The sequence below is a fragment of the Bos indicus x Bos taurus genome, chromosome 22, assembly GCF_003369695.1.
Source record: "Bos indicus x Bos taurus breed Angus x Brahman F1 hybrid chromosome 22, Bos_hybrid_MaternalHap_v2.0, whole genome shotgun sequence".
In the NCBI taxonomy this organism is placed as follows: Eukaryota; Metazoa; Chordata; class Mammalia; order Artiodactyla; family Bovidae; genus Bos; species Bos indicus x Bos taurus.
Window position 1 is genome coordinate 2,197,307 of NC_040097.1, and position 15,899 is coordinate 2,213,205.

General features: G+C 62.1%; 1 protein-coding gene across 2 annotated transcripts in view; it reads right to left on the reverse strand.

The window, feature by feature from the left end:
* Positions 1–850: 850 nt before the first annotated feature.
* The window catches only part of NUP210 (nucleoporin 210), a 91,743-nt gene continuing 76,694 nt past the window's right edge, over positions 851–15,899 (reverse strand). For both annotated transcript variants that reach the window (XM_027523923.1, XM_027523922.1), the window contains exons 31-40: positions 14,478–14,653; positions 12,268–12,488; positions 10,956–11,092; positions 8,871–8,994; positions 7,402–7,548; positions 5,700–5,950; positions 4,248–4,464; positions 3,585–3,680; positions 3,420–3,503; positions 851–2,227 (exon numbers count right to left, since the gene is read on the reverse strand). In XM_027523923.1, coding sequence (XP_027379724.1) covers positions 2,127–2,227; positions 3,420–3,503; positions 3,585–3,680; positions 4,248–4,464; positions 5,700–5,950; positions 7,402–7,548; positions 8,871–8,994; positions 10,956–11,092; positions 12,268–12,488; positions 14,478–14,653 — 1,554 coding nt within the window. In that variant the 3' untranslated portion in view covers positions 851–2,126. The remainder of the gene's footprint in view (positions 2,228–3,419; positions 3,504–3,584; positions 3,681–4,247; positions 4,465–5,699; positions 5,951–7,401; positions 7,549–8,870; positions 8,995–10,955; positions 11,093–12,267; positions 12,489–14,477; positions 14,654–15,899) is intronic.

Genomic DNA, 15,899 nt, shown 5'->3' on the forward strand with positions numbered 1-15,899 from the left:
TCTCCATTTTCATCTGAAAGAAGTTGAGGGGGTCAACATCCAGACCTCCAGTCAACCCTGAAGGAATACCATACATGATCATTTCCTGAAGGAACAATCATCCGTGGCCCTCACCTCCAGGGGCTGGGAAGGGCCATGGACACAGACTCTGGCCAACAGGTAAGGTGGGAGCTGTTTGCTGAGGAGCCTTCCACAAGAGAAGCCTTCAGTCCTTAGAAAGAGACAGGGAGGGTTTGTCTCTGTGCTGCTTCTTCTGGACGCTGCCATGTCCAGTCGTGATGTGACACCTGGATCCTGGCGGCCACCTTGTGCCACTGAGGGCCGTGCCTGAGGGCTGTGCTGACTTGTACTGAGTGCTGCGTGCCAGGTGGGCCCTGTGCTGAGCATGTGTGCGTGTGTGAGTCACTCAATTGTGTCCAACTCTTTGCAACCCCATAGACTGTAGCCCGCCAACCTCCCCTGTCCATGGGATTCTCTGGACGATCTCTCTAGAGGAGATTCTCCATTCTCCTCTGTCCTGGGTCTCCCACATTGCAGGCACCTTCTTTACCGTCTGAGCCACCAGGGGCATATGGTATCATTACATGCTTTCTAGGTATTCCTGTGGACCAGACTGTGGAGACACACCAGGTCTGCTCCCATCCTCGAGGCTGGACCAGCCAGGGTGGGGCAGTGGGGTTGATGATGGTCACAGAGATCCCTCAGAGGGGAGGGAGGCCTGGGTGTGCAGCCAGAGAAGAGGCCCATAGAACAGACCCGCTCCCCACATTCACACAACGGGAAGTGGCAATGCCAGCCTGGGTGGGCTCCGGGCAGGACGCAGGGGACTCCGGTAATAATCACACTCGTGTTAAGAAATTAAATCGAGCTTTATTAAATAAACCAAGTAGAAATGTGCCTATTTACATCCAAGTTGTCAGTTTGAGCTCAAGTAATATGCCAAGGCACAATTCTTCCTGTCTCTAGCTTTAAAAAAATAAATTGCATGGTCCAGCCCCGAAGGACTGAGGCAGATTCAGGCATACGGCTCAGGTTCAAAGCTGGAGGCCCCACGGCAGGGTCCACGCACGCCGGGCTCTGGGGCTTCCTGGGGGCGGCCCGGCTCCCTGGCCACGGGAGGGCTGCGTCCTGGAGGTCTCAGCTGCCGCATGGACGAGGGCTGGGTGGGAGGCTGTTTTCCGAGCTGCCTCTTCCCTGGCCCGTCTGGGGAGCTGCCTTGAGGGAGCCTGTCCCGCAGGGCGGTGGAGGCTCAGATCGGCAAGGTGCTTCGTACAGAAGGAGGGGCGGAGAACGCGGGCCTGTGCGTGGGCCGAGGACTGAGCACACGGGCGGTGCCTGGCTCCAGGTCAAGGACGCCTCCCTGATTCCGACTCTGAAGCCCCTGTGCTGATAGTGAAGCCGGGACAGGCAGGTCGGGCTGTCCCCTGGGGCGGAGGCCAAGTTCACCGCCGGGGAAAACAAAGAACCACAGAGGACACTGTCCGTTCACAGCGGCCCTCGGTGGGGGCAGGAGGAAAGGCTCCCAGCTCCGGGAGTTTCAGGAGCCCCTGAGGCTGATCTGGGCGCCCTGGCCCAGCCCTGAGGCTCCTCGTGTAGCCCTGGGGTGGCCCCGGTCACTCGCGACCATTTGCTCCAATCATTTCCCAGTAGGAGCCGGACGGGGGAAATGTCGGGTTTCCAGAGAGAAAAGAACTGACACAAATAAAAAACATCACTGACAAAGTCCTTTCCCTGAGAACACTGCTGTCACAGCATCTACAGAGCCCTGGTCCACAGACGGCCGCCTGCTCTAAGTCCTGAGAACGGTGCGATTCTAGAGACTCCAAAATAATAAAAGCTGCGTGTGCTTCAAGAAACCCCAGACAACAGGTCGAGGAGGGAGCCAAAGTCTTCGCCTCTGCAAGACTCAGTAAAACAAAACAATAAAAACAAAACAAAACAAAAACCCCAAACAACAAACTTAAGTTCCTACATGTAAGACTGAGCTCGTGGGCACAGCCTAGACTCCAGTTACGGCAGGGGCGGTGCTGATGGTGGCAGTGGCGGCCGGGGCCAGGGCTCGCTCCAGGCTGGACCCGGCAGGCCTATCCCCGGGGGCGGTGGGGCCCAGGGTCTCGGCCCGCTGCCTAGTGGGACGGGTACCATGGGCTCCACAGCCCTGAGGCGGGGCTGGTTCGGCGGGCAGGAGGGAGTGCATTGAAAGGTGGTGGCGATGAGGCAGCAAAATCTAGGTGGGAAGAGAGACGCTGTCAGCTGAAGGGAGACCTCGACGCCCCTGGATCCCGCAGGCCCACGCCAGACGATGGTCAGGAAGCGGCCCAGGCTCCCAGGCTGGTAGGCGGGGTCCACAGGGGCCTGCCGAGCTGCACAGGCAGAGGCCTGGGCCACAGCCTGACCTCCCAGAGCGCACAGCCTGCCGGGCAGAGACTCAGAATCCCAGGACCAGGTCCCATCCGGGGGCACTCGGGGAAAGGGGCCTGTCCATCTGGGCAGTGAAAGCTATAGGAACAGACTCCAAAGTGTGTGGGTGGAAGGGTCTGGGGTGCTCAGGAGGCAAGGCGAAGCCCCCGGCACGACTTCCGCAAAACAGGGAGGCGTGTGCTGGGGGATGCGGGTTGCAGGGCGAGCGCCCACTGCAGGACAGCTGATCAACAGGACAACGACAGTAAGTAACAGGACGACTCTGTGGTCAGAGTCGACACAGGGAAGCGAGCTGCTGAGCAGTCCACGGCCTCCCCTGGGTGTCACAGGCCTGAGAGCTAGCCTGGTCAAGGGCTGTGATTCTGGGGTCCAGGACACGTGGAAGGTCTGGTTACCCAGCAACGTGCATCTATACAGAAAGCTGTGTCCTCTTCCAAAAAACTCACAGGCCCCTTGAAGCCAGGCCATGCCCCGTGTAGGTCAGTAGACACCCCCTCAAGGGTTCTTTGTGTAGAGGAGGGAACCCTTAAAAGGGAATAGGGAGACACAGGGCCGCCATGTACAGCGGTGCAGGTTGCACACTGCATAGCCCCAGGGGACGCCACTCACGGGGTCACCAGGGCCTCAGGACCGCAGAGACAGCTGGACTATGAAGAGGAGTGAGTCATGCGATTCTTCTCTGAGCATCATCTCCTCGAGACCGCCCAAACCCTCACCTCTGAGTCAGCCCATCCGCCCCTTGCTGAGAGCCCTAGGAAGCGGCGCCAGTGTGCTCCGGCAGACCCAGGGTCCCTGGCCCCAGCCCCTCTGCCTTGCCTGGTCTGCCCCAGGGAAAGCTCTCCTTGCCCAGGACTGACGTCCACCAGCTCCCGTTCCCCGGCCAGCGCCCGGACCTGCCCTCTGGGGCTCACACCCCAGCTGCAACTCACACCCGGGGCAGGGCCTCGTGAGACCCGGGGTCCCCCACCCCTGGACCGCTCCGCGGGGCAGCTACTCACAGTGAGGGCTGTGCTGAGGGCTGGCTCTCGGGGAGAGGGCTGGCGTGGCAGGGGGCTCCTGGGGCGCGCAGACTGCGTGGTAGGCTGAGAGAGGCACGGGCGGCTATTAGAGTGGGGGTGGGGACGGCAGGGCAGATGGAGGGGGACGCGGAGCGCCCAGCTCACCTATGATCGTGGCCGCCGTCCCGGCCAGCAGGGCGAAGAGCGTGAAGAACATGGCCTGGTAGGAGTCCAGGACGCGCTGGAAGAGCCCGGTGCCGTCTGCAGCCCAGGACACAGTCACCAATGAGCCCACAGAGCCCCGAGTGCTGTGCCCGCACTCTGGGGGAGGGGCCGGGCCTGAGCCCAGTCAGCCCAGGGCCCGCCCCGTCCATCTCCTGAGCCCACCCCCTGGGCCCGGGGCCCGCCCCATCCATCTCCTGAGCCCACCCCCTGGGCCCAGGGCCTACCCCGTCCATCTCCTGAACCCACCCCCTGGGCCCAGGGCCTGCCCCGTCCATCTCTGGCTGCTTGACCCCCCCCAGGCTGGGCCCAGGACCCTGCCTCCTGGAGCAGGGAGGAGGCTCAGCTTCCGCCCCTTCAGGGGCATGCTGCCCCGAAAGCCAAGGCCGTGCTCAAGGGGTACAATTCAGTCACGTTTAACAAGACCTCCGGCTGCCCTGTGAGCGCAGATGGGGGTGAGGGGAGTGAAGCCCGCCTGCCAGTGACTCGGTCACTCGCTCCGGGGGGCACGTGCGTTTCTGCTCCTCCCGCCCCCAGATTCCCGGTTCCGCTCCTGGCTGGACCACGCTGGCCGCCCTCCCCCCGGGGCCCTGTGCCGTGACTCACGAGCACCCGGGCCTCGGCGGTCCATTACGAAGGCCACGGTGACTGGGATGGTGACAGCCTGGTCAGTGCTGGGGCTGGAGAAGGTCAGGGTGGTGGACAGAGGGCCCTGGCTGCCGGCCGCGGGGTCGGAGATGCCGACTGTGTAGGTGACGAAGCTCGGCAGCCCCAGCGACTTCTCCTTCACGAAGGCCAGCACAGCTGGGGACCCCGACTTCACCTGGGAGAGACATCAGAGCTGAGGATGTGAACGCCGGCTCAGTTGTGTCTGACTCTCCGTGACCCTGGGGGCTGTAGCCCACCAGGCTCCTCTGTCCATGGGATTCTCCAGGCAAGAATACTGGAGTGGGTTGCCATGCCCTCCTGCAGGGGATCTTCCCGACCTAGGGATCGAACCTGCATCTCTTGCATCTCATGCATTGGCAGGTGGGTTCTTTACCACTGCGCCACCTGGGGAGCCCCAGGGCTGAGGGGTGCACCCCCACTTCTTCCTGACACTCATGGTGCCCTGCTAGCTGGGCATATCCAGCCGACAGGCACGCAACCAACAGAGTCAGAGGAGCACGCTGTCTAGGCCGGGTGTTTTTTAAAAGGACAAATCAGTACCACGGAATTCTAATCAACAGCTCCTTTTAAATAACGCTGCGCTACGTGAGCCATCCCCAAACTCGCTTCCCGAGGGGGCAGCCGGAGCTCTGTCATTGGGCTGTCAGATGCCAGCAGCCCAGCCCAGGGCCCGGCAGGTGCTCCCCCGTCAGCAGCCAATTCATCTCTGCCTCACTCTGCAGCCAAGGCTGCTGCAGCGAGACCAGAGAAGGCCGAGGAGATGCCGGCGAGCCCTGCACACGGCGCCCCGAGCTCCTCCACCCTGCCGGGCCCTGGAACCCCTGTCCTACACCACCCTTCGGCACACAGGGTGGCCCAGGCCCAGAGCTGGGGACCCGCTGTCGGCAGGCGTGCAGGATCTGCGATAGGTGAGGGCTCAGCTGCTCGCCCTGCTCTCGGTCACCACGCGTCCTGCCCTGAACTCACTCGTGGACACGTGACGTGCTTACTAGCACGTGCTGCAGAGGAAAGGAGCAGCCACACCCCTCACACAATCATACGAGCCGACAGACAGGCCCGGAAAGACAGAGGCAGGAGAAGAGGGGGCGACAGAGGAGGAGGTGGTCGGATGGCATCACTGACTCAATGGACATGACTTTGAGCAAGCTCTGGGAGACAGTGAAGGACAGGGAAGCCTGGCGTGCTGCGGACCACAGGGTCACTGAGTCGGATACGACTTAATAACTGAACAACAATAGACAGGGATTCTGCTCTGGGGAAAAAGAACGGTCAAGATCATTCAGCTCTGTGCTCATTTCCAGGAGAGGCGGCCCAGGACTTCACGGCTGCAGCTGGTCCTGCCCGCCTCCCCCTCCCAGGGGCCTTGGCTCCCGCCTGCTCAGGGCTCACCTCCAGGTGCTCCAGAACCTCCATGGCGCCAAAGACCTTCACCTCGGAGCTGGTGTAGTGGTTGCTCAGGAGGATTTCGGCCTGGTCGGCGTAAAGCCCCGGGCTGAAGGGCACCTCGGCCCCGACCTGCTCCGCCGGGGAGGGGCTGCCTGGGAGGCTCGCTGTGACCAGCAGCGCCGTCCGCTTCAGGCTGAGGTGCTTCAGCTGCCGCTCCGTCAGCGGGAGCATCGTCACGGAGCACAGGTACCGGCCTGCAGAGACAGGGCCACCGTTCCGCCCGGGCCCCTCCCCACCCAGGCCCTGCCGCCGCCCCTTCCCCCTGGAGGCGCCCGGGTAAGGCATGCCGTCCTCCAGGGGCCTCCTGGGAAGGCCCTCTTCAGTGTCCCCGCCCGCCCTGGGCCCCCTTTCTGGGCCCAGAGCTCTCGAGTATCCTGGAATCCTCCGTTCACGGACTCCCCTGGGGCAGGAACGCCAGGTCCATGTGTGAGTCTCGGGGCCCCACCAGGCTGGCTCAGGGCGGGGGTGAGGGACGGGTGAACCAACACCATGGCCCAGCGCTGGCCCCACGCCCGGCAGGGCTGACCCCTCCACAGCTGGCACCCCAGGTGCTGCAGGAGGTCCCACGGCCGCCTGGCTGGGACTGTTTGGGGTCCACGCCTGGCCCACAGCAGGTTCCTGGGCTGAGTGGCCACTGCTGAGGGGGCCTTGGGAGGCTTGGTGAGCGGGGACCAGGGCGCCTGGGATGGTTCACCCCGTGCTCCTGCCAGCCAGGAGCCTCGAGGCCAGTCCCTTCCTTTCCTCCTCCCCCACTGCCACCAGCTGGGAGCCCCCAGCAAGTCGGCATCCTGGCTGACTCTTTGTCCTTCAAGTCGGGGTAACACTGACCCCGTGTGGGGCCATGCAGGTGAATCCACAGGGCCTGGGACAGCTGAGGGCCTACTCTGTGCTAGGCCTGACTCGGTCCTGCACACAGCACGCCCACAGGTGCACCCTGGATCCCAGACGGCAGCCAGAGGGACAGACACGGAGTGGACAGAGGAGGGCCTCGCCTCGGCCTGCAGCCACACTCGCTGGGTGACGCCGGGCCGTGCGTCCTCAGGAAGAGCTGAGCGACGCACTGCACGCCTGGCCACAGAGACTCTCACGACAACACTGACTCGAGCCGGGCGCCGAGCAGGCTCGTCACGGGGACCCTCCTGAGCTGTCGCTTGCTCCCATGATGGCGGCCCTCCTCTCAGAGCCACCCCATGGGGCCGGCCGCCAACTCCCCGGCTCCGGTCAGCAGGTCTGTGGAGCAGCTCCACTCCAGAAACGCCCAGGACTCTAAGAGTGAATAAAGGCCCTGCCTCTGCGGAGCCCCCTGCCAGAGCCTCATCATGCTGGCGGTGCAGGGCACCACCCTTCCTTCCCAGGTCTTGAAGGCAGCAGCCCCCAAGCTCTGAGCTGAGAAGACCAGGAAAGGCCTTGGACCAGGTTTCTCAGCTAGGAAGCGCGTCCTCTCCCCGGGTGGAGGCAGCCACTGGGGGAGGAACGCGAACCCTCCCGGAGGTCGCAGTGACCCAGACGCCAGGATGACCACATTCGTCCCCAGGACAGGCTCCTGACAGACACGAGCCCCACAGAGAGACCGCCATCGTGAGCCAGACACACCACAGACACACCCAGCGTGCAGGTCATGTCCCCTCCAGACCCACAGGCTCACCCAGGGCGGCGTCAAACTCGGGCTCCGCGGTAAAGACCTCTCGTGCCGGGAAGTCGAAGACGTCCTGCTTGAACTGCAGCTGGCAGCCGAGGAGGGCTTCTGGGCGCAGGGCCGCGATGCCTTCCGCCTGGCCGGGGGAGCACTCGCCTGCACACGGGGGAGCAGTGAGAGGTGCCACACGCAGGCCCCCGGCCCCCGCCTCAGCCCTAGCCTGCAGAGCCCAGCACAGGACGCCAGAGCAGACCACGCGGGGGCCGGCTGCTCCGAGAACCAGACCTGCGCCACAGCCCTCTTGACGACCACAGCTTATGGAGGCTGAGGGAACGGGCCATGTCAGCATTTGCTCAGAGCCTGCATCCAGAGAGCGTCCAGAGGCTGGGCAGCTGGGTCTGCCCCTGGCAGCACGTGTGCGTGTACATGTGCTCAGCCGTGTCTGACTCTCTGCGACCCCGTGGACTGTAGCCCACCAGGCTCCTCTGTCCATGGGGATTCTCCAGGCAAGAACATTGGAGTGGGTTGCCAAGCCCTCCTCCAGGGGATCTTTTGGATCCAGGAATCGAACACTCGACTCCTGAGTTTCCTGCATTGACAGGCGGGTTCTTTACCACTGAGCCACCAGGGGAAATGGGCAATTCACCCCTGGACACCGGTTCCCCACTGGCACCCTGAGCGCTGTTCCTGCCCAGGTGCCTTGGAGTGGGGAGAGGCCGCCACGACGCAGCAAAGCTGCCGCAGATCGACAGCACTGGCGTTTAATTCTACTGGTTAAGTGGTGTTTTGCTGTGTTTTTTTTTTTTTTAAACAACCTGTATGGATGCACTTGGGTTTCCCTGGTACTCAGCTGGTAAAGAATCCGCCTGCAATGCAGGAGACCCAGGTTCGATCCCTGGGTCAGGAAGATCCGCTGGAGAAGGGAAAGGCTACCCACTCCAGTATTCTTGCCTGGAGACTCCCATGGACAGAGGAGCCTGGCGGGCTACAGTCCACGGGGTCGCACAGTTGGACGCGACGGAGCGACTGAGACAGCACAGCCTGTGGACACACTTACTTCCGGCAGCTGCTGTCCAGGACTGTCGTGGGCAGGGGAAGAGGTTGACTATTCCATGCAGGACTCGAATTACGAAAATCAGAATGAACAGCGAGGCCGGCTAGGCCAGCTTTTCAGGGCTGTGTGGTGGCAGGGGGCGGCTTTCTCTAGTTGGGTGCCCGGGGCTGACATTGCATCGCCAAGCCCAAAAACAGGCAGTTTCTCAGCACTGGGCCTTCAGAAACATCTCTCACGGCTTCTGCCTTGGAGGACTCGAATTTCTAAAGAGCTGGAGGGGGGGTTAAATGGGCCAGCCAGGGTTAAATGCCCTCTCAGGAGATGGGGAGGCGAGTCTGAGCAGGAAGGACACAGAATCCAATCTGAAGGGCCCACTCCCCAGCCCGGCAGGGCCCCCCAGGCCTCCTAGCCCCTCACTCCCTACCTCTCAGGTTGGAGCTCCGGTCTCCCACTGTGACCATCACTTTGAAGGCTGAGACCTTCTGGAAGCTGCCCTGGACAGGGCGGGCGTACCGGGCCACAATCCTCTGAGGCAGGCTGACCACGATCTGGGGAGGAAGCCATGGTGGGTCGTTGAGTGCCCGGGAGCAAGTACCGCCCTTTCCATGGTACAGGGGGCAAGGCTGAGGCTCCGTGGCCACGTGATTTGCGTGGATGGGGCAGAGCTGGGCTAGACCCCATGGTGGCTGGACGCCCCCATGGAACCAGCTGCCTCTCCCAGCATGGGGCAGGGTCGATGTCAGGCCTGAAATCACGTGGCCTCTTCTCTGAACGTCAGCTCAGTTAATTAATCTTTCAGCGAAGAGAGAAGGACCTGTTTTACTTCAGTGCCATTCATTCAAGAAGAACCAGCCTGACCAAATGCAGGCTCACACAGGCATTTTGAGGGGTGGTCTCTCCCCGCTCACCCCTCCCATGCAACGCCTCCTCCCCCGCCCCGGGGAGAGGCCCCAGACCCAGCTCCACTGCTCCTGCTCCGGGAGGCCCTGTTTGTTCCCACCGCCTCTAGGGCTGCAGACCCCCCACGCCCCCACCCTTCGCCGTCTCCAGCGTTCAGCCCTGGAGCTCCTAACACAGCTGCCCAGCTGCGTGGTCCCCAGCTCCGCTGAGAGGAGCCACAGCCACCTCAAACCCCCATCACCCGCCCCCAGCTCCGCCCTTCCTCCCTGCTCCCCTCTTTGCTCCCCTCTCATCGCCCAGGCCAGACCCTGACACTCACTCCCAAGGCTTCCTCCTCCTAAATGGTCGCCGAGCTCCGATGACCCTCCCTCCTGAGTGTCTCCAAATCCTTAGTCTGCCCCACCTAGGGGCCCCAGGCCTCACTGCCCCCTCCCTCGGTCTCCTGGACTGGGCCAGGTACCAGGCAATCTTTCCAAATGTACCTCTCATCGAAATCACTCTTTGCCTTAAAAAAATTCTCTGATGAATCCCTACTGCATCTGGCCTAAGTTACAACGTCCTTACCCTGAACAGCAGCAGCTCATGTCTGTCCTAAGGGCTTCACACCCGTGAACGACTCATTTATTCCACACAACAATGTCAGCCCCGCTTTGCCAGTAAGAAAACTGAGGCACAGAGAGGTTAAAGGACAACCCGAGGTCACACTGCCTGTCCGTGTCCAGCCGGGATTTGAACCCACACAGCCTGGCCCCAGAGCCCGCACACCTAACCACGCTAGGAGCTACCTGGAATTGAACGCATGTTCTGATGGACAGGGAGGCCTGGCGTGCTGCAGTCCGTGGGGTCACAGAGTCGGACACGACTGAGCGGCTGAATTGAGCTATGATCCGATCGCAACGTCAGCCTCTGCTGCCCCAGAGCTGGCTCTCAAAGCCTGCACACGTTTGCTGGGTGGTGCCCTGCTTTGCCAGCCCCGCCCCTGCCCCCACCGCCCAAGCCTGTCCAGCTGACCCCCGGGGCTTCTCGGGGTGGGGGGCACCGCTCTGTCGGTCACACGGTGCCTCTGTCTGCACTAGCTCGCCCCAGCAGCAGCGCTGAACACGCCTGCTATTAGGTCACACTGCTGGGTTCCACGGAGCACACGCTGCTTGGAGAATGAGACAGACGCGTGGAAAGCAGCCAGACTCTGCTCATTGATTCATTCTCGGCTGGAGATAGACAGGAGAGAGAGCGGTCTTGTTCGCCTCCACAAAGACTCCAAAGGTGACTCGCTGGGGGAGGCTGGCTTTGCTGGTGATGCCAAATGGCTGCACAGGGCCGCCCACGGCCGCCACGCCCGGGGGGACACCCACGAGGACAGTCCTGCCCACGGGGCTCCGTCAAGGTGGCGTGGGCGCGGGGATGCCTCCAAGAGGCTGCCTCTGTCCTCCCACCGCTGTGGACGGGGGTGCCAGCAGCCTGTGAGGAGGGGCCGGCCCCCCACCAGGCTCGTGACCCCCAGCCAATTGCCTCGCGAGGCGCTGGAGCTTCTTACATGAAGAAGAGAAGCAGTCAGCAGGGAAGATGAGCTCTCCACCCCCCGGGAGTCAAATGTGTGCCCAAGGCCCACCTCCTTGTAGGTCCTCAGGTGCCCGGAGACTTCATAGTAGACAGTCACGGAGCCTGGCTGCCAGGCCACGGCCACGCCTGTCTTGGGGTCGACGTGGAGGATGCTGCTGGCTGACGAGCTCCAGGTCCCGGGGACTCCTGGGAGGGGAAACTGCGCGTGACCTCTTTCCCACACCTCACACTCCAGTCGTTCCCGTCGCGTCTGTCTCACCGGGCAGCGTCCCCGCTGCCCCAAGCCTGCCCCCACCCCCCCAGCTCCTGGCCACGCCACCTGCTCCCCGAGTGCCACCCCGCAGGAGCATGCCACCTGCTCCTGCCCAGTGCCTCCCCGCCGGGAACCTCACGGTCATTTCCCATTCTGGGATGACCCAGGCACTGGTCCTCCAGGGCCGGCCCCCTGCGTGCCATCCCCCAGCATCACCCCCGCCCAGCCACCCTGCTACGCAATCCTTTTTACACAAACAGAGCAGGTGGCAGACTCTGAGCCGTCACTAGACCGCGGTCCTTAGTGAAAAGCCAACCTCGTTACATAATAAACACGATGAGAACATTCAACAACCACCTTCTATTTGCGGCAAATAATATTTGCTTTTCCTTAAAGGCAGTGTGTAACTTCGTTTTAAAATGAGTTTGTTGTTATCGTTGTGGCTCAGACGGTAAAGCATCTGCCTACAATGCAGGAGACCTGGGTTCAATCCCTGGGTCGGGAAGATGCCCTGGAGAAGGAAATGGCAATCCACTCCAGTACCATTGCCTGGAAAATCCCATGGACAGAGGAGCCTGGTAGGCTACAGTCCATGGGGTTGCAAAGAGTCAGACACGACTGAGCGACTTCACTTTCATTGACTCTTTTGCAACCCCCTGGCCCATAGCCCGCCAGGCTCCTCTGTCCATAGGAGTCTCCAGGCAAGAACACTGGAGTGGGTGGCCATGCCCTCCTCCAGGGGATCTTCCCAACTCAGGGATGGAACCCAAGTCTCCTGCATTGCAGGCGAATTCTTTACCATCTGAGCCACCAGGTCCCTGTAAAGGGCCAGACGGTAATATTTGGGGTTGGACATGTCTGTCTCTGACGCTGCCACTCAGCACACAGATGAAAACGGCTGCTGACACGGGGAGCTGGAGTGCAGCCGAGCACCACTTATAGCCCAGTGCAGGGAGAGGCCGCGGGCTGGCTCCGGTCGGGACAGCAGTTTTCCGACGCCTGCTCCAAAACCTCACCAAGCTCCACATGCACACCGGCCCCGGGGGCAGAGCAGCCCTTCCCGCCTCCCAACCCAAGACACGCGTCCCTCGGCTGGAACCCCTCGTACCTTCTGGGCTGACGAGGGCCGTGGCCAGACAGAGTACATCCCCCACCACCACCGCCCCGGACAGGTCGGGAGAGATGGCCTGCAGGACGGGCAGCGGGACGAAGTCGGAGAGGCCGCCGTGCGCCGCGTCCCACGCCCTGAGCAGCGTCAGGCCCACGCTGACCGTGCGGATCACGCAGGTGTTGTTGGCGACGCCCTTCCCAATCTGCACGAACTCGTCCCTGCAGCACGGGAGACGTGGCTCTAAGTCTCGGGAGCGGCCCCAGCTCCCAAGGAGGGTCTGGCACAGGTTCCCGGCTGGGCCCCGCGCCTGCCCACTGCGCCCTGATGCCACCTGGCTCAGGTTCACAGAGCAGCTGTTCTAGGTGAGGGGCCTCGGGCCATACCAACTAGACTCCCCCACCACCCACGGCCCAGACAGGACGCCCTGCTTCAGCACCCCCACGTCCCACGGGGAAGCCGAGGCCCAGAGCAGGTGATGAGGCTGTGCTCCCAGCCCGCCCGAGCAGGGAGCCAGGATACTCTGGGGCCACGGGCAGCCCTCAAACAAGTAACTGGGACAAGGGCATGGCCCCTGCCCACCTGCTTTCTCATCTGCTGAGTGGGGCTGACCATGTACCCACATCACAGGCTTGACGTGAACAGCAAACCCGGTCAGCAGCTGGAAAGAGCTAAGGTCAGCGCCAGGCGTGTGGGTACACCCGGGCACTCGGGAACGACAGCCCCTGCGGGCTGGGAGGGACGGCTGGGCTGAGCAAGCGGAGGGTCAGGGCCCCAGCTCCATGGCCTCCCTCCCCACGCCCCCGCCTCCCGAGCCCTGAGCGCTCTCTTGGAGACGGATGAGCCAGCCACGGAAGGGCCCATGTGACTTCCACAGGGGAGTTGGGGCCTGGACGAGGGGCGGCCTGTGCCCCAGACCTGCAGATGCCCTGCTGTGTGCACGGAGCACCCCACAGTCCAAAGGCCCTCGTGACCACAGCCTCAGCTGGTGGCCCCGAGGACGAGGCCACTTTCCCACACGACAGGTGTAGATATGGCAGCCTGGAGGGGTGACCCATCCATCCAGGCTCACAGGCCCCAGAGAGGGCAGAGCCAGGCTTGACTCAGGCCCAACTCCAGACCCTGCTCTCCCATTGCCTGGGCCCAGGTGTGCTCAGCGCAGGGCACATGTCTGCTCCAGGGCCCGCGGGAAGCCCAGGCTGAAGTGGTCACCAGCCCCTGGTATTGACCTGCTGTGCCCGGAGAGGACACGCTGGAGCCCTGCTGCCTCCTTCCGGGTCTGAGGCTCCTCTCAGCTCCTCCTGGCTTGGCCTACATCCCCTGGGATGGTGGTCCTCAGCCTTGACAATCACCTGAAGGCCTTGTTACACCCAAGTGTCCTGAGAACGTGCATTAAGGGTTCCCGGGCAACGGCGATGCTGCCGTGTGGGGACCACACTTTGAGAACTTCTGCTCCAGTGCACTCACAGGTGGGCAGGTCTAGCCTGGGGCCACAGCTCTCTTTCCTGGAGACCACTCCCCTCCCCCTCATATTTGGCCTGAGGCTGCAGTTTTATTCCGGAAGTGTCAGCCGAAAAGAACTGCCCTTGCAGCGCAAATGGAACCTGGTATTCAAACCCTGCTCTCTGGCTGTGTGGCCTGAGACACGAGGCCTGACCTCTCTGGGCCTCTACAAATGGGCAGCAGTGAGGAGTCAGCAAGACGGCACGTAGGCAGGCCTGCACACAGCAGAGGCCAGTGACCATCGGACCCCGTCCTGGCCGACCCGAGCGTTGGAAGGCATGCGCCTTCTCCGATCGGCTTTTGCAGAGGGAGCAGCGAGCGCTGCGCGTCCACTGACTGCAGGGCCAGGGCTGTCTGCATCTCCCCTGCAGCCCAGCTCCCACAAAGGCTTAGCAAAAACCTCCAGCCACAAACCCCAACCTCTGGGCTCCGCTTCCTGGGCATTAGGGGACGTCCCTGCCGAATGACTGTGTCTCATAATAAAGACTCTCGGTAACGGCCCCTCATGCCCGCTGCCTGGCCGAGCCTGGTGCTTCTCCTGGGGTCTGAGAGTGGGGTGAACGCCCTGCTCTTGGGAACCATGAGTGACGAACTCATCTTTCAGCAGCGCTGGCTTCTCTGCGTGGTCATCAGTCACTGTGTGAGTCAGATCTGGATCTGATGGAGACGTGACTCCACGTGGGGAATGCGGGGGGTCAACCGCCTACCTGTTGGTTGCAAAGTTGAGGACGGAGTTGTGAGCGTGGAAGACGTCTCCGGAGTTGTCGTGGAAGTGGACAGTGAAGGTCACGGTCACGCCCAGGGGCAGGGCCACCAGGGCCTCCTTGTTCTGAGTGTGCAGGGCAGGGCTCATGGAGATCCTCAGGTAGGAAACAGGGGACACCTGGGGACAGCAAGCAGCCGCGGTGACAACTGTACCAGGGGCGCCCCCAAGAGTCCCCCAGGACGGGCGCCCACTCCAGCTGCTCCCCAGCACATGACGCCTGGGGGCGAGACCGACTTGGGGTCTTGGAGAGACTGGCCCAGCCCAGATGCTGGCCCTCCTCCTCCCTGCGGTGGCTGGCCTCATTCCGAGGAAATCTAACCCACAAGAGTCAGAGTCCACGACTGTGAAAAATTAGATCATTATTCATGTTGCAAAAACATTCCCTGGGCTTTGAATGCTGGGCTGCGTCGGAGGACCTGGCTCTCCAGGCATTTAAAGTAGAAACAATGTCCGCTCGGACGGCGGTGGTATCTGGGGTTCACTGCATGCTGCCGAGGTGCCTGGAGGTGCTCCAGGGAAAGCGGGGATGGGAAAGGAAGGGACGACAGCTTTCGGGAGCCTGGGAACCCAAGGTCCTTAGAGAGCCACCTTGGTTCTCTGTCTCCAGTAAAATCCATCGTGGCCAAAACGCCAGCCCCTCAAAGACCCCACTTCCAGGGATGGGCACACAGCTGGCACTCAGTACCATCTGGTGACCCGAGACGCGTCCTGTCACTTTCGGTCACTTGGAAACTAGGGTTGGGGTTCCCTGCTAGACGCCCATCTTGAAACAAAAAGATACTAATAAGCAAAGACGCCCAGGACCCAAGCAGAGCCTAAATATTAATATTCAAGAGGTCATGTATTTGCTCTGTCAGCGAGGATTACACTGTGGTTGTGATGAGATGTGCAAAGAAAATTCTGTTCAGGATAAACCCGGGGACCCTATCCAGGGGCCTCCCAAGGAGAACATCCCGTCTTCAGGAGCAGAGAGGCAGGGGACATACGGGCATGCTGGGCATGGTGGCAGGGGTGGGGGGACCAGGGGGCACCATCCCGGGGCAGGCCGACATGGGCTGGAGCCCAGAGCCTGACTCCCAGCCCCTGGCGGCCTTGGCGACTCGACTGCCTCGCCTGTGAGATGGGCCCCCTCACCCTCCAGGTGCTGTCTGTAACCGAGTGCTTTCTGGGCCAGGACAGCACATGCTGAGTTCATTGCGCTTAGGTGTCTGCTGATCCAGGCACTGATGGCCAGTCAGGACACCGGGGTGCCAGTCCTGCAAACCTCATACGGCTCTGGGCCACAGTTATTCATCTATGAAATGAGCTCATTGATATCAATCATGTCCAAGGATCTCTGCTCTGATACCCAGGAGATGCTTCA